The sequence below is a fragment of the Geotrypetes seraphini genome, chromosome 9, assembly GCF_902459505.1.
Source record: "Geotrypetes seraphini chromosome 9, aGeoSer1.1, whole genome shotgun sequence".
In the NCBI taxonomy this organism is placed as follows: Eukaryota; Metazoa; Chordata; class Amphibia; order Gymnophiona; family Dermophiidae; genus Geotrypetes; species Geotrypetes seraphini.
In genome coordinates this window covers 429257-447331 of record NC_047092.1, presented here as the reverse complement: position 1 = coordinate 447331, position 18075 = coordinate 429257, and the positions used below count along the sequence as shown (strand labels likewise).

At 41.8% G+C, this 18075-nt stretch overlaps 1 protein-coding gene across 1 annotated transcript in view; it reads left to right on the top strand.

The window, feature by feature from the left end:
* SEMA3C (semaphorin 3C) overlaps positions 1–18075 on the top strand; it is a 126060-nt gene that overhangs the window by 96286 nt on the left and 11699 nt on the right. The window contains exons 12-16 of the mRNA XM_033959070.1: positions 6386–6608; positions 7742–7830; positions 9666–9707; positions 11774–11931; positions 12166–12233. Of these exons, the coding sequence (XP_033814961.1) occupies positions 6386–6608; positions 7742–7830; positions 9666–9707; positions 11774–11931; positions 12166–12233 (580 nt within the window). The remainder of the gene's footprint in view (positions 1–6385; positions 6609–7741; positions 7831–9665; positions 9708–11773; positions 11932–12165; positions 12234–18075) is intronic.

Sequence of the window (18075 nt, the reverse complement as noted above, 5' to 3'; positions counted from 1 at the left end):
ATGTGCAGTAGTTTTCCTCCCTTTCCACCCATTCCCCTGTGCAGCTTTCCATCCCATCCTCCTTCCTATCCCCCTGTGCAGTAGTTTTCCATCCCTCCTTCCCCCCTGTGCAGCAGCTCCCCACCAACCCCACCTGCCTCCCTCCGTGAGATCTGATATATCTCCAGGCCTCTCAAAGCAGCAGCAGAGGTGGCAGACAGAGGCAGCGTAGTGAACAGGCTGCTTCTGGCCTGCCCTGCCAGAGCTACCCTCTGCTACATTATCAGTGATGTCATCAGTGATGAGGCAGAGGGAAGGCCCCAGTGGGGCAGCCAGGAGTAGCTTGTTCAGAGTGCTGCATCTGCTGGCTGGCCACTGCCATTGCTGTTGCTGTTTTAGGAGACCAGGAGGTATGTCAGGACTCACTGAATCAACAAGTCCGATTTTTTTTTTTTTTTTTTTTTTTTAGAAAACAAATCAATTCAAATTGATTCACCAAAGTGAATTGGTGAATTAATTTGAATCAGCGAATTGGGCAACACTACTGAGCAGTGCTGCAAAAAATATTGGAGGTACTCTTCTAGCACCCCTAGAGCTGGTGCTTATGAATAAAAATACACCAATGTTTAAACCAGCACCAGACTCGGTGTCTGATGTAATGGCTTCTATGGAGCTGTTTGATTGCCTCAACCTTTAATTTAATACACTGATCTTTTTTTATGTACTTTCCATTGCTTCAGGACTCTTTGACATTACTCTCTCAAGTGTAGTTCATAAGCTGAAGATATTTTGCATAAGGAAGTCCATTATTTTAATGGTGATTCCAATCATTTTGCAGGTTAAATGTACTCCAGTGCAGTTTTCCCTAGTTTTTAATTATAAATGAATTTTCATTCCAGCAGTCAGTGAGGGTCACTGTGTCTGTTGATTGCTGTAAATACTGTAACCAGTATTCCTTACATTCTTCGTACAGTCCTGTTTCGTAATATGAAACCATAGCAGTGGGGGTACTTCTATAATTTGATGTCAAGAAGTAGGCTTTACAATGGGGTGTACTTAGCGCCAAATCTATAGTTCCATGGTAGATAAAGACTCGAATGGTCCATCCAGTTTGATAACAGTCACACTCTCATGATTAATCCAACAATGAGTGTGATGTGAAATACTTCATCATGGTCTTTCTTTGGCTTTTCTGCAACATAGGCCATTTTGCTGAAATGTATGCACTGCCTTTTACTGTATTGTATTGAGATTTTTTTATTGAAAATGTATGTATGTTCTGTTTTTCATGCTGTGAGCTGCTTAAACCTCCCCAGTATGGCGGCATATAAATAAATAATAACAGAAGTCCACCCAGCACTGTTCTTACATTCCAAATATTGGAGTTCCCATCGAAGCCTACTCCAGCCTATCCGAATCCAGCTTATTGATTGATTGATTTGATTTATATCCCATCCTCCCCAGAGAGCTCAGAATGGGTTACCTAGTATTATACATAACTAGTGTTTAAGCCCATTACATTTGTTACGGTAATGGGTTCTAGAATAGTGCCACCTATACCCTGAAGCCACCCATGCCCCGCCTGTACCATGGCTGGATCGTTCCTCCCATTGATCCCAGTCCCACCACCTCACATTTTACCATTTCCTTAGTCCTCTGTACCCTTTAGACCTTCATCACGCCCTGTCCCTATCTCACACCCTGTAACATCTCTCTCTGATCCTATTTCACCCCTTTTGCCATCTTTTCCCTTCAGGTCCCCTTTCTCCTTCCCCAAAGCCATATGTCTTTCTTCTGCAGCAGCAGCAGCATTTCCCTCCCCCCACTTCCCTGTGCAGCAACTGCAGCAGCATTCCCTCCCCTCCATTTCCCTGTGCAGCAGCATTTCCCTCCCTCCACCCCACTTCCTTGTGCAGCAGCAACAGCATTTCCCTCCCCTCCACTTCCCTTTAGAACAGCAGCCGCAGCAGCATTCCCTCCCCATCCATTTCCCTCCCCCCACACCACTTCCCTGTGCAGCAACAGCAGCATTTTACTCCCCCCCCCACTTCCCTTTAGAATAGCAGCCACAGCAGCATTCCCTCCCCATCCATTTCCCTCCCCCCACACCACTTCCCTGTGCAGCAACAGCAGCAGTATTTCCCTCCCCCTGTACTTCTCTGTGCAGCAGCAAAAGCAGCATTTCACTTCCCCTCCACATCACTGTGCAGCAGCAGCAGCATTTTATCCTACCCCCCCCCCTTTCCATTCCCGTGGTCCTAACAAACTTCCCAAGTCCAGGAGCAGCCGCAACACTCTAAACACGCTGCTTCGTGGCCTTCTACTGCCCTGATTTACTCTGGCACGTCCCTGATGACATCATCAGAGATGCAGCAGAGGGAGGGCGGCAAGGGACTACCGGAGCCGGCCAGACCGCGGGAAGGGAGGGTCGGATGGGAGGATCAGACCGCGGTGGGAGGGTCAGATGGGTTTCTTGGAGTACTTTGTGGGGCCGTTGTAAGCGCGGGAGTACTGTGTGAGGCCGCGATTCATTTTGGGTTCAACTGCCAGGGCATTTCGCGCATTGGAGTACTGTGTGGGGCCGTTGTAAGCACGCATGCACACTTCTGACTGCCACGGACATACGGATCACGGAACACGCAGGTAGAAGTGCGCATGCGCACTTAGCATTTTATTATAGTAGATACTTAACAAACAAGGCACAGAAGACTAAAGCAATACGGCTGTAGTGAGATGCATCTAGTTCAATTGTTCTGGATTAGCAGACGCATGAAGCTTGTACAGGACAGAGTCAGTTGAACATTTATGAGGAACACAGTGGTTTGGGAATTACACTCTGTATGCTAGCTTATCCTGAAGAGTTAGGTAAAGAGGTAGGTTTTTATTGCTTTTCTAAAACTCAGAAGCCCATCAAGGGATTTGATGTAAGGAAGTAGTTGGTAAGAAATAAGAGCATAACCTTCATCTGGCACTGTCTAGTTGGAGGCTCTGACCAGGGGGCAACTGAAGACGTGTTTCCTCCTGGGAGCGGAGGGGTCTGTTTGGGATGTAAAGTGGGAGTTTGGCTGATATGTAGCTGGGAGCTATGTTGTGTAAGGACTTAAACATAAGAACATAAGAATTGCCTCTGCTCGGTCAGACCAGTGGTCCATTGTGCCCAGCAGTCCACTCTCACAGCGGCCCTTAGGTCAAAGACCAGTGCCCTAACTGAGACTAGCCTTATTTATGTACGTTCTTGTTCAGCAGGAACTTGTCTAACTTTAATCCCTGGAGGGTGTTTTCTCCTTTAACAGCCTCCGGAAGAACGTTCCAGTTTTCCACCACTCTCTGGGTGAAGAACTTCCTTACGTTTGTACGGAATCTATCCCCTTTCAATTTTAGAGAGTGCCCTCTCGTTCTCTCTACCTTGGAGAGGGTGAACAACCTGTCTTTATCTACTAAGTCTATTCCCTTCATTATTTTGAATGTTTCAATCATGTCCCCTCTCAGTCTCCTCTTTTCAAGGGAGAAGAGGCCTAGTTTCTCTAATCTCTCGCTGTACTGCAACTCCTCCAGCCCCTTAACCATTTAGGTTGCTCTTCTCTGGACCCTTTCGAGTAGTACCGTGTCCTTCTTCATGTACGGCAACCAGTGCTGGATGCAGAATTCCAGGTGGGGGCTTACCATGGCCCAGTACAGCAATATGATAACCTTCTCCGATCTGTTTGTGATCCCCTTCTTAATCATTCCTAGTATTCTGTTTGCCCTTTTCGCCGCCACCACACATTGCGCGGACAGCTTCATCGACTTGTTGACCAGTACTCCTAAGTCTCTTTCCTGGGGAGTCTCTCCAAGTACTGCACCGGGCATCCTGTACTAAGCCTTTGCAGGATGCAGACCATACAAGCCTACCCAGCACTGTCCTCACATTCCAGCCACTGAAGTTGCTGTCGAAACCCTAAGTGGATTGTTATATACAGAACCCAGACTGTACAAGTCTGCCTGGCACCAGCCTTAGTTCTTCACAGCCAGAGTCACTATCTACTGTACATGCCATTCGACACATCCACACACATGCAGCTATTTAAATTTTTTTTATACCATCCATTTTCTAATTAGAGATCTTCTGTGCTTATCCCATGCCTTTTTTGAATTCCAGCTTCATTTTTGTCTCTAGCACCTGTGGCCAAACAGGTTGAAAAGAGGAAGGCAAAAGCTGAAGGATGCTAGGGTGCATAGGGAGAGGTATGGCCAGTAGGAAAAAGGAGGCATTGATTACCCTGTATAAAACTATGGCGAGACCTCATTTAGAATATTGTGTACAATTCTGGAGGCCACACTTTCAAAAAGATATTAAAAGGATGGAGTCGGTCCAGAGGAAGGCTACTAAAATGGTAAGTGGTCTTCATCATAAGGCGTATGGGGACAGACTTAAAGATTTCATTCTGTATACTTTGGAGGAAAGGCGGGAGAGGGGAGCTATGGTAGAGACGTTTAAATACCTACGAAATGTAAATGCACACGAGTCGAGTCCCTTTCATTTGAAAGGAAGCTCTGGAATTAGAGGGCATAGGATAACGTTAAGAGGTGATAGGCTCCGGAGTAATCTAAGAAATACTTTTTTACAGAAAGGGTGATAGATGCATGGAACTGTCTCTCAGAAGAGGTGGTGGAGGTAGAGGCTGTGTTGGAAATCAAAAGGGCCTGAGATAGGCAGTGGGATATTTCAGAGAGAGAAAGAGATAATGGTTACGGCGGATCGGCAGCCTAGATGGGCCATTTGGCCTTTATCTGCCATCATGTTTTTATGTTTCTAATTTATTTTATGATGATGCCAAGAAATCAACTGATTAGAAATTCCAAAGGTTTAATGAGTATCATAACTTGAAATGTCTTTTTCTTGATTAATGTTATTATAAATCTTGCCTGTTAGGACCCAGCTGCCATCTCTGACTTGATCACATTAACATTCAACTTCCATTTATGTTTATTTATTCATGTTTATGTTTATTTATTCATTTGATGAATCGCTTATCCATAATTTACTAAGCGATTTACAATAAGATACATGAGCATTTTAAAAACATATTAATAATATCAAGTACGAGATAAAAAAACAGACTCATGAGCAGACAAACACATAAACATTTTAAGACAAACATAAGCATTTTAAAAGACATATTAATAATATCAAGTACTAAATAAAAAACAGACTCATAAACAGACAAAGACACATAATGATAAAAGGGGAAAAGTTACATAATAGATGTTTCGAGAAGAAAAAAAGGGAACATTCAAGGGAAAGACATAAGGAGGGATGACTTAACTACAGTAATAAAAGTATTTATATTAAAGATTAAAAGCATCTTTAAAAAGGAAAGTTTTTAATTTATTTTTAAAAAGACTGAGTTCCTTTTCATTTTTTATGTATTGTGGCAAAGAGTTCCAAGTCTGGGGGGCCACAATTGAAAACATGTCATGACGTCTGGTACCTACCACTTTTAAAGAAGGGACTGCCAGTAACCCTTGTGCTAAAGAACGAAGAGAACGTGATAAATTATGTGGGATAAGCATCCAATTTATGAATGAAGGTTCGTTTGTGGATAGAGTTTTGAATACTAGCAATAAAATTTTATATGTTATGCGGTGAGTAATAGGGAGCCAATGCGACTCGATCATATAGGGGGTTACATGGTCATACTTTTTACCATTGTGTAAAAGTTTGACTGCAATGTTTTGAATTATTTGTAACCGTTTTTTTTCTTTTTGTGTAACATTAATTAATAATGCATTACAATAATCAAGCTTTGTTATTATCAGTGAATGTAATAGAATATTTAGAGATTTAGGTTCAAGAAATTTAGAAATTGAACGGATCATTCGCAATTTATAGAGGCAAGATTTGACAACGTTGCTAATATGTTCATGATAGGAAAAATTTTCATCAATCACAACCCCAAGTATTTTTAATGAAGAAACTAAATCTATATGAATATTGTTGATGATAAAAGGAGCAGCTATCTTTACTCCTTGTTTCCATAAAAAAAGTATTGCTTTTGTTTTAAGGATATTTAGTGCTAGTCTATTTTCGGCAAGCCAGTTTTTAATAATGTCGAGTTTTTTATTGATCTGGGCGATTTCTTCTGTATGTTTGGGATTTAAAGGATGGAACAGCTGAATGTCATCTGCATAAGTGTATGAAGAAAAGCCAATAGATTGGCATAAACTAAGTAACGGTGAAAGAAAAATGTTAAACAGTAAGGGTGATAGTATAGATCCTTGAGGGATTCCATAGCTGGGGGAGTAAGGTTTTGAACTTGTATTGTTGAGATGGACTGTATATTGTCTGGCCTCTGCCAAAAAGACCTATACGTTACTCTGGTTTTAATAGCTAAACCTGTGTTGTATGAATCACATATGTTTACAGTGCCCGGGAGGAGCTTTTACACCCAACGTGCGAACGACCAAGGAGTTCCCAGATGACGTGGTTACCTTCATCAGAAACCACCCTCTAATGTTCAACGCCATCTATCCAATACAGAAGAGGCCACTGCTCATTAGAACAGGCACACACTACAAGTATACCACGATAGCTGTGGACCGAGTGAATGCTGCCGATGGGAGATATCATGTATTATTCTTGGGAACAGGTAGGACAAATGCAGACTTACAAATAATTATTGCTTACATATAGTTAACTGGAGGTCATTTGATAATCAGCCGCTTAACTTGTATAGCAGATAACGAAGTAGATTACACCAGTTTTTTAAAAGAAAGGATGCTCATACTTTCCGTTAGAAAATTAATCCAACGTACAAGTGTACAAATCGTACTTGCTATATGTCATGTCTGTCTGTCCAAGTTAAATTGTAAGGTCTTCCGAGCAGGGACCATTTATAAATGGCAAAATATAAAGCGCTGAGTGCGCCTTTCAGCACTATATAAGTGATTAGTAGTAGTACTACAGGGGAATTCATCAAAGGGCGCTGAACGCTAAAGATGCCCTTACTGGGTATCTTTAGCATTTAGCATGTGCTAATCATTAGTGCACGCTAACACAATTAACATGCACAAATGCAGTTGTGCCCTTTGATGAATTCTTCCCTTAGTATGCATGTTTTACAAAGTAAGCACAAAAACGCCCTCTCCTCCTTGGTCTCACATTGGGGAATGGCTCCGCTTGCGTACTGAATGATTTGAATTGGAACGCATTGGCTCTCCATGCCCATTTCCAGCTCCTATTGGAGAGGAGTTTGCGCGATTGGACTCTTTGGCTCCTATGGAAGAATTATTTGTGCAGTGTATTCGTATAGAAAGATGTATGGAGAAGACTAAACTGAGTCCAACCTAATTCCCTGGTAGCCTAATGATCAAGGCTATGCCCTTTTCCATATCCCACCTAATGCCAAAATGTTTTTTTTAAACCCAAATCACTCACCACTTACTCCCTGCTCCCCTGAAGTCCACCCCCACCTCTTACACCTCCTTTTAAATATTGCTGTTTCTTCCCACACTCCCTGAGACTACCACCTCAGGGAGGTGGCATGGTCTTCTCTATTAGGATACCAAGGACTTAGACTTAATGAGGAGCTTTCCCTTGCACCAGGGCAGCTCTTTTGAATATTCCCAGGAGCGTAAGTCGTGGGTTAAGCCTACTGATACTCCTGGGGGGGCATCAATATCAATATCTTTGGAGTTATCTGGGTGCGTCTATCTCTTCCATTTCATATATTAAAAAGTCATATTTATTTACTATAAATTTTGCTTGTTTTTCTTATTCCAGACCAAGGGACTGTCCAAAAAGTTGTTGTTCTGCCCATAAACAATTCAGCAAATGGAGAGCTTATCCTTGAAGAGCTGGAAGTTTTTAAGGTTTGACCTATTGTACTTAAGACTTCATGTTTAGGTAGATTTTGACAAAAACAAAAAGAACTTTCTTAAAGATCAAATAAAATGGTCCTGCAGTCTAATCTAATCTAATCTTGGATTTATATACTAAAAAAATAGGGCTTAACTCAATTTACAACAATTTATCTAAAAGGGATAACATTACAGTCCTTAAAAATTATTGTTTAAAAAATGTTGAAACAACATGGTTTTTAAGATTTTTCGGAAGACCTGAAGCAAAATACAAGATCTTATTTCTGAAGGTAGATCATTCCACAATGCAGTTAATAAAAACGAAAAAGAATGAGCCATTTTACTGACTGATCTAATATCTTTAACAGAGGGACAGGAAAGTTTGTATGTATGAATGGTTCCATAGCCTAAAAATCTTGAAAACTTTAAGAACAAAGGAATCAAAGAGTCAGTGGTATAGCTAGGAGGTTGTTGCTCAGAGCAGTGGCGCCACTCTTCCCTGCCGTGCTGTGTGGCCCCCCCGCCTCCCATGTACCTCTTGAAGTGTTTTCCAGGGCAAGCAGCATCTTCCACCTGCTGCTCACACTGGCCTTGGCTCCCAAAACCAGGAAGTGACATCAGAAGGGAACCGAGGCTGGCATGAGCAGCAAGTGGAAGATGGTACTTGTGCGGATGAACATTTAAAGAGGTATGCAAGGGACAGAGAGGAGGAGAGACACTGGATCTAGTGTGGTCCCCCCCCCCCCCTTGTGAAGTCTGCACCTGGGGCAGTCTGGCATCCCACACTATGCCATTGCTTGCAGCATATCTGAGCTCACATGCCAAAGGAAGAAACCGTAAATAAACTGGTTCTTTTCACTGGAAACCAGGTGCATTTAACTTACACTTTACAGCTTGTTTCGTCACCCTTGGTGAAAGGATTTTTCAGAAATCATCATCTCAGAATGAGGAGGTGTTGCCAGAAGAAGGATTGTATCTGTTTGGATGGCAATTTTCAAAGATATTTACATGAGCAAAATGCTTGTCTGAAAAGACAGCTGAAGGTTTGCACAAATTCATCACATGCACACTTTTGAGCACATTAAGAAAGGGCATTTCCTGTGCATGTGTTTAGGGGAAGAAAATGACATCCTCCTCTCAGTTCAGTTTGATTTATTTATCTCTACATTTTATATTTTCCTTTCTGAACATTCAGAGCAGTTTGCAATAAACCAATAAATTAATCCTCCTAAGTTACCCTACTAAATTTGTGCTCTATTTTCAGCTAGATTGTAACTTTTTCACCTGAATATTCATCATAAAAGTTATGGAGTAGAGGAGTATCCTAGTGCTTAGAACAGCTGCCTCCGCACCCTGAGGTTGTGAATTCAATTCCCACTGCAGCTCCTTGTGACTCTGGGCAATAAACCACACAGAAAAGCAGTATATCAAGTCCCATCCCTTTTACCCTTTGTGCTTATAAAGTTAGGCCTAAGCTAGAGGTGTCCAGTTCCAGTGTCATATGCTCTTCGCACTGTCAGAATATGGCCCACGGTTGTGCCTCTGACTGATTTACATGTCACGTCAAGTGTGATTTTACTATGAATATGCACAAGGGTGAAGTTTAGGCAAATCATGGACGACATCTCCGCTTCATGGATGGACCTTCCTAGCTGCCCTGTTATAACATTACCCCTGCCGAAACTGAAAATCCAGGGATAGGGAAGGAATATGTTCTCCAGCCACCAGTGAGCATATAACTTCTTCTAAATATTGTCTCTGTTGTTTGACTGCTTGTCAAACCAATGATGCAGAAAGAAAATATCAAAGCAAATATGGTCCTGATTTTTCATGTGTTCTCTTTTTAGAATCATGCTCCTATTACAACAATGAAAATTTCATCTAAAAAGGTAAAAAGCTTTTTATGATTCAGAAATATAAGCCTGCCCCTCCTGTCTCAACAATTGAATTAAACACACTTTACAGTTTCAAGGTAAGTTAACTTTCGTTTTGGCAAACCTTGTACACCCAGCTTTTGCTGCTAAAACTATTGAAAAGTACTTTACCTGCACAATTTTTCTATGACTGTCAATGCCGCCTAGAAGTTACTAATGATTCTGCATTAAAAAATATTGAGGAAGCAGAGAAGGGAAGTCGCACATCCAAGTCATTTCCTATTTCAAGATGCTTTTAACATTTAACTACATTAGAACATAAAAATTGCCACTGCTGGGTCAGACCAGTGGTCCATCGTGCACAGCAGTCCGCTCACGTGGCGGCCCTTAGGTCAAAGACCAGTGCCCTAACTGAGATTAGCCTTACCTGCGTATATTCTGGTTCAGCAGGAACATGTCCAACTTTGTCTTGAATCCCTGAAGGGTGTTTTCCCCTATAACAGACTCTGGAAGAGCGTTCCAGTTTTCTACCACTCACTGGGTAAAGAAGAACTTCCTTACGTTCGTACAGAATCTATCCCCTTTTAACTTTAGAGAGTGCCCTCTCGTTCTCTCTACCTTGGAGAGGGTGAACAACTTGTCTTTATCTACTAAGTCTATTCCCTTCATTATCTTGAATATTTTGATCATGTCCCCTCTCAGTCTCCTCTTTTCAAGGGAGAAGAGGCCCAGTTTCTCTACCCTCTCACTGTACGGCAACTTTTCCAACCCCTTAACCATTTTAGTCGCTCTTCTCTGGACCCTTTCGAGTAGTACTGTGTACTTCTTCATGTACGGCGACCAGTGCTGGTCGCAGTATTCCAGGTGAGGGCGTACCATGGCTCAGTACAGCAGCATGATAACCTTCTCTGATCTGTTTATGATAGCATTCTGTTCACCCTTTTTGCCGCCACCATGCATTGCGCGGACAGCTTCATTGACTTGTCGACCAGTACTCCCAAGTCTCTTTCCTGGGGGTCTCTCCGAGTACTGCTCTAGACATCCTGTATTCGTGTATAAGATTTTTGTTACCGACATGCATCGCCTTACAGTTAATTACTCCGCAGACCTCCTTCCTATTGTTTGTCCCTTTTTTATTCTCTTTACTTTGAATATTGTAGTTCTTCCCTTTTTTCCCTCCTTTTTCTGTAAGTCTTTGTGTCTTTTTCATTTCACTAATATCCCCAGTCGTCAACATTTGTCAGTTTTAACAGCTGTATTATTTTCGGTTGCTGTAAAAAAATTTTCATTGTACACCGCTCAGAAGTTTGATTGAGTGGTATAAGAAATTTTTAATAAAACTTAAAACGTGAAACACCGAACATTCAGCCACTTGTAAGGTAGGAGCAGGGCTGGGATTTTGCCAAGTACTTGAGACCTGAATTGGCCACTTTTAGGAGCAGGATACTGCGCTTGATGGATCTGTGGTCTGCCCAGTATGGCAATTCTTATGTTCTTAACATCAGATGATATCTTTCGCTCCTCAGGTTGAAGCACAATATTCCGTACACAGAAGCAAGGAAGCCAAGTGCTGCTTGGCAAGTAGTGTCCAGCAAAATTTGAGCGAGAGTTAGCAGAATATGAAATGTGCTTGGAATGAAAAGAAAGTTCTGCTCAATACACATTAAATCAGGTGATCTACCAGATAAGGCTTCTGAGTAAAAACTATTCAATGAGCTAATATCAAAATTTTAAATTTCAGTCAGTTGCTTAATCAGAAATGGTTTGATATGATCCTATTTCTTTGAACCAAAGATCCGTTTTGTGCCCTATTTTAAACCAATTTAAGTGTTTCAGTAAAGGGTACACCTCTACAGTACAGAGAGTTATAATAGTCAGTTTTGGAGCCTCAGTAAAGAAAACATTGCTCTCCAGTTGATTAGCTGCCTACAAGTGGATCTACCACTCGGGCTAACAAGGACTATTTTCTTTGCCTGATAACATCCGCTAGGCTCCATAACATCGTTTGTTAAGTTACCCTAATTCCTCAATTCTTAAAACTGATATCACCAATGTTAAACTGATTTCCATTTTGTCCACAGCAACAGCTGTATGTCACCTCTGAGGAGGGTGTTACCCAGCTCTCTCTGCATCGCTGCCACGCCTACGGTGCAGCCTGCGCTGACTGCTGCCTAGCCAGAGACCCTTACTGTGCCTGGGATGGCAAAGCCTGCTCGAGATTCTATCCAACTGGCAAAAGGTGAGAGATCCCAGGTTCTTGTAATTGGGTTCCCACATTATGATTAAGCTCTCTACAAACCCGTCACCCCACAAACTAGGTAAAGGTACTCAATGTTGGCTGTCAAGTTCTCATTCCCTTAATCGTGCTTAATAGTTAATCCAGCCTTTTTAGAGTATCTAATATTATTTGGTTTTAGTGTTTTTCAGTTATGATACACTGACAGTTTTGGGTTTTTCCTCTTAAACTCTAAAGGAGAAGTCGTAGACAAGATATACGACATGGAAATCCTATGACTCAATGCCGAGGATTTAACCTGAAAGGTAAATCACACAAAACATCCATGTTTTCTGATGTCATTTATTACGCATTGTTACAATAGGTACCTCAGTAGATTAAAATACAATAATTTAACATCAGTCAGATAAAAGAAAAAATAAAGCAAGACAGTACAAAAGTATTAACAAACTTCCACTAACTACTTCTACTGTCCATTCAGTCGTGTCCAACCCTTGGAAACTCTGCAGGCCAGTTCTCGCCATGTTTCTTTCAATTGCTTGATGTTCATTCCCGTGTCATGCTTGATGATATCCAGCCAATGGGCCTTTAGTCTCCCCTGCTTCCTTTTACCACTGACCATTCCAAGTAGCGCCTCCTTTTCTAGTGAATTTGCCTTCATTACATGTCCAAAATAGATCAGTTTCTGGCTGGTAATCTTGCCTTCCAGGAACAACTCTGGGTTTATATGATCAAGAACAACCCCTACAAATAGTTATATATGGTAAAAATTAGACTTATCGTTATGCTTACTCTGCGATGTAACAAGAATCTGCAAGTGAAAGAATGAATAAGTAAGATAAGCATAATAATCCAGAAAAACTATTAAAAATAAATATAAGAAAATATAGCATCAAGTCCACATGTTATGAGGAGTTACAAATGGAAAAGTGGAAGTAAGGAAGAAGTAGGGAACTACAAGCCAATAAGTCAGATTTCTGTGGTAGGTAAATTAATGGAAATGCTTTTAAAACGGAGAATAGTGACGTTTCTGGAATCTAGTGGTTTACAGAACCTGAGGCAACATGGCTTTACTAGAAGCAGGTCTTGTCAGACAAATCTGATCAATTTCTTTGACTGGGTGACCAGAGAATTGGATAAAGGTGTGGATAAAGGCTCTAGATGTAGTGTATTTAGATTTTAGCAAAGCCTTTGACAGTGTTCCACAAAGGCGTTTAATAGATAAATTGAGTGCCCTCAGGATGGGACCTAAACTGACGGACTGGGTCAAGAACTGGTTGAGTGGAAGATGACAGAGGGTAATGGTCAATGGAGATCTCTCTGAAGAAAGGAATGTTACCAGTGATGTGCCTCAAGGTTCTGTTCTTGGGCCTGTTCTTTTTAACATTTATATAAGCGATATTGCTGAAGGGCTGTCAGGTAAGATTTGCCTCTTTATAGATGATACCAAAATTTGCAATAGAGTAGACAACAGTGATGGTGTGAATAACATGAGGAAGGACCTAGCAAAGCTTGAAGGTCTGAAAATTGGCAGCTAAGATTTAATACTAGGAAATGCAAGGTCATGCATCTGGGCTGCAAAAACCCAAGGGAATGGTAGAGATTAGGGGGTGAAGAACTTTTGTGCATGGAAGAGAAGTGGGGTTTGGATGTGATGATCTAAAGGTGGTCAAACAGATTGAAAAGGCAACGGCGAAAACTAGAAGGATGCTAGGATAGGTAAAAGGAGATATTGATGCCCCTGTATAAGACTCTGGTGAGAACTCATTTAGAATATTGTGTACAATTCTGGAGACCACACCTTCAAAAAGATATAAACAGGATGTAGTTGGTCCAGAAGGCGGCTACTAAAATGGTTGGTGGTCTTCATCATAAGACATATCGGGACAGACATACAAATCTCAATATCTATATCTCTCCACGAGAGAGGAGATATGATAGAGATGTTTAAATGACAAAAATGCGCAAGAGGCAAGTCTCTTACATTTGAAAGGAAGCTCCAGAATGAGAGGACATAGAATGAAATTAAGAGATGATAGGCTTGGGAGTAATCTAAGGAAATACTTTTTAATAGAAAGAGTGTTGGAGGTGTGGAATAGTCTCCTGGTAGAGGTGGTGGAGACAAAGACTGTGTCTGAATTCAAGAAATCGTGGGACAGACATGTGGGATCTTAGGAACAGATAGAGTTAGTGGATGCTGTTGATGGGCAGACTGGACGGGCCATTTGGCCTTTATCTGCCTTCATGTTTCTATGATAAGAAATTCATCAATCACAAAGGAAAATCAGAAGTAGCACATCTATAAATCTGAAGATATGTTTAATCATTAAGATCCAAAAGGACCACACACAAGAGTAGTCCTAACTTTCCAACTGAGCTAGTTCAAAAATTATGCCAGATTTATACTTAACACACTTAAAAGGATATTCCAGAAAATAAAGTTTTTAACTGGTGTCCTCTGAATCTTAACAAAATAATCTCACTCCTTCTCCTTTTGTCTCTTTGTAACATCAGAAACATTTATTTAATACACCATCCCAAAAAGAATTCCTTAGAAGGTTTAAAAAAAAAACAAAGGAGCCAATTTCAATCCATGCTGAGCTCCACAGACACTGTCTTTCTTGGGATTCCTTTGTAGCTAAAGGCAAAAAGTAGGTCTTAGGGGTCCTTTTATTAAGGCGCTAAATGCTAAGGCCCCCATTATATTCTATGGCTGCCTTAGCATTTCTCATGCGCTGAATCCTTGTTCCGGAGGATGTCTAATTCTCTCCTTCTCCTAGTCCATACAGAGGGGAGGTATGCTATGGACAATTCACACACATTTTGGACTGTGTTTACTGTGGCTCCTGAATTGCCTGATCCCCTCTTGGATTTATCTTTAGATGCAGAGAAGGCATTTGATAGAATTCAATGGGGTTATTTATTTAAGGTGTTGCTTTGATTTGTGAACATGGTGTGATTGTTATATGCTGTGCCTCAAACTCGGTTGGTTGTTAATGGAACTCTATCTACAGAATTCAGTTTACATCGAGGCATGAAGCAGGGTTGCTCTTTGTTGCCTTTGTTTTTTAATTTGGCTTTGGAGTCTTTGGTGATTGCTGTCCGGGCAAGTGTGGCAATTGAGAGAGTGCGTCTATGAAATGTGCATTGTAAGCTGCCTGCTTACACAGGTGATTTGTTGTTTATTTGAGCCCAGTGTCTTTACATGGCTTAATCACTTTGTTGGACAGGTTTTCTGCAGTGTTGGGGTATAAGGTGAATTGGGGGAGGTGATGCTTTTTAAAGTCCATACTCAGAGGTGTCACACTGGGGATTTGACATAGGCTTGGGCAGCCTCTAAGATGAAATATTTAGGGGTCTGGTATGGAGTTATGGTGGAGAGCTCTTTGAAGTACTCATCTTGGTGGGGTGGGTTGGAGGCCATAAAGATGGTGCTGGTACCAAAAATTAATTATCTGTTGAGTATGGTGCCTTTGCCTTTCCTGGATGCATTTTATAAGGGAATTGAGGTTAAGGTGTTATGTTCTCTATGGAGAGTGTGGCGGGGTCAAGACCTGCCAACAGGGCAAGGCCCAAACACCCACCATATGCGCATGAATCCAGTCCCACAGGCTGCCAATGGAGTTATGTAGGTTTCTCCAAAATAACCATTCTCTGAGCCCTGCCACTTTCAAAACAGAAAAACAATTTATTTTCCTTTGTATTCCTTCATACAGGGGAAACTGGTATCAAAATCACCTGGCCGCTCTCCACACAGTCCTGGCAGCAGAATATAGCAATCGTTTCAATATTCCCCAAAAGTTCATTCTTTATCAAAACAAAGCAAAATTATTTCACAGAGATTTTGTCCCAGAGGCTGCAGCTGTACCATAGTTTAAGCAGCCTCTGCAAACGGGACCCACTTTGCCTTGCCTACAGGCAATACTAGGCAGTGCTCCGGCCTTTACTCAATCTTCAGACTGCCTTTAGTAGCCACAGTCCAAAAACGGACTCTCTCCTGTGCCCAGCTCCACAGAGCACTCTCTCACAATACTGCCCTGACTTCCTATAGCTAGGGCCCGTATGTGTGGGAACTTACACCACCCAAATACAGAATAATGACCCTGCACACCACCTGTGTTCCCAATGATTCAGTGGCTCAGGACAGGAACAAACTTTGGGCACCTAAATTAGCCTTACTTGGAGCTCGGGCTTAAACTTCAGCAGTACTGGGATTCTTTCCCCCAATGCACCAAAGCTCCTTCACACTCCTGTCCCCAAACATGTAATTAAACCTCTGTTTCAGTTCTTTAGGAACAGGATAATTTGTTTCACTTCTAAACAGGAAGGTTTCTCAGTTAATCAGCTCTAGTCATACACGCTTTCTTCAAATATACCTTCCTCTGGTTCATAACTACATTCCATGTCATAATCTAGGTTATTTGACTCAAAACCCACAGCCGTTGCTTCTTTCTTTCTTGGCTCCCTGCCCCCAACCTGTGAAAACCCTCATTTCAGAATCCTCCCCCTCCCAAGCTAACCTTTCCTTGGGAAATGGATTCCTTTCTTGCCTGGGAACTCCTGGCTGAAATTTCCAACGAAGTGGAGGGACTGGTGTAGAAACTTTCTCAGCGTTTCCGAATATGCCTTGCAGCTCTTAGCTGTAGAGGCTTTTTCTTTCCCGGGCTCCTGCACTGCCTGGTGCACATCAGCTCTCCTGACTCCTTCCCTATCTTTAACCCTCTGTTTGTCAGCCTGAAATACTGTAGGATTAAAGGGAGTTTTTCCTTCTGCAGATTTGTATAAGGAATAATAAGGAAATATAGTGGGATTTTGAGCTGCTGCTGCTGCACTATGTCCTCTGTTCTGTCTTTCTGGTGTGCCTATTGTTTGTTTGCCAGACTTTACATTACTCTTTCCTTCTCTGGGAATAGGCTCTGGTTTAGCATAGCATAAGGAGAGTTAGCAGCAGAGTCTCTGGTCGAGACAAGGTCCTGCCTGTCACAAGAGGTATACCTCTCTTTAATAACTTTGAAAAAGCTTAAACAATTGAAGGATAGAGGGGGGTATGAATTTCCTGATAGGGTACGGGCAATGTCCTCGATGGTTCAGTTGGAACAGGCTTTGGTATACCCTTTTCCACTAGAAAGCTTGCTTGTAATGTAGGTAGAGAGTATGGTGCCTTCTTTTGGTGGTGCTGGGTACAACACCACGTGTTTTTCCATTTTTGTCAGGTGTGTTGGATTTGGCTTGGCTGGTAGCTGAATTTGTACCCATCTGGAATAATCCTGAGATACAGATTCAAGGTACTATGATCAATTGGGCTGGCTGGCAGTCTAAGGGAATTTGATGTCTTATGAGTTTTTGATGCCTTGAGGGAGGAATTTGGTCTGGAGTTGTCTCAGTATGACTATCGATGGTTGCTAGGTACTTGGGACTTTGGTTGGCAACTATTGGAAACAGGATACTGGGCTTGATGGATCTTCAGACTGTCCCAGTATAGCAATTCTTATGTCCTTATTGTTTGAGGAGCTCCTGGTTGTTTGGGATGGTACAGAGGGGGGATAATGGTTTGCAGGATTTATGTGTAGGGTTGATTGAGCAACAGAAAAAGGCTTCTTCTGTACAGGAAGTTTAAGGAGGAGAATTGACGTGTGACTCTGGAACAGATTTGGGAACATGTAAAAGATGTGAACTGTATTGTTTTTAGGGTCTAAAGTTAGTAGGCCAATTCTGTCAGCTTCAGTGACTCAGTCTTTATTCTATGTGGTTCTTCACACCTTTTGGACACTTTGCAAGGTTTTCTGGTTGGCAAAAGGAGGATCGGGTATTTGTTGGTTATGTAAGGTAAATGTTGGGCCCTTTTTACATATGCTATTTGCTTGTCCTTATATGAATCAATTTTAGAAGTCAGTATGGGAGTTAGGGCTGTCTTTACTTTTCATGTTCCGCTTATGTATAAACTTGTTGTCCTGCAATCTGTTGCCTTCTTTAACATTTTGAATAACCCACCCCCTCCTTTCACGAAGCCACATTAGTGACAAAAACGGCCTGTAGGGGCACCCCTGAAGTTAAAAAAATAAATTCAGGGAAAAGGGTTTTGGAGAAGGACTATAGCTCTGGCACCAGAAACCCTCAAAATTCACTTTTTCAGACCCTCCCCTCCCC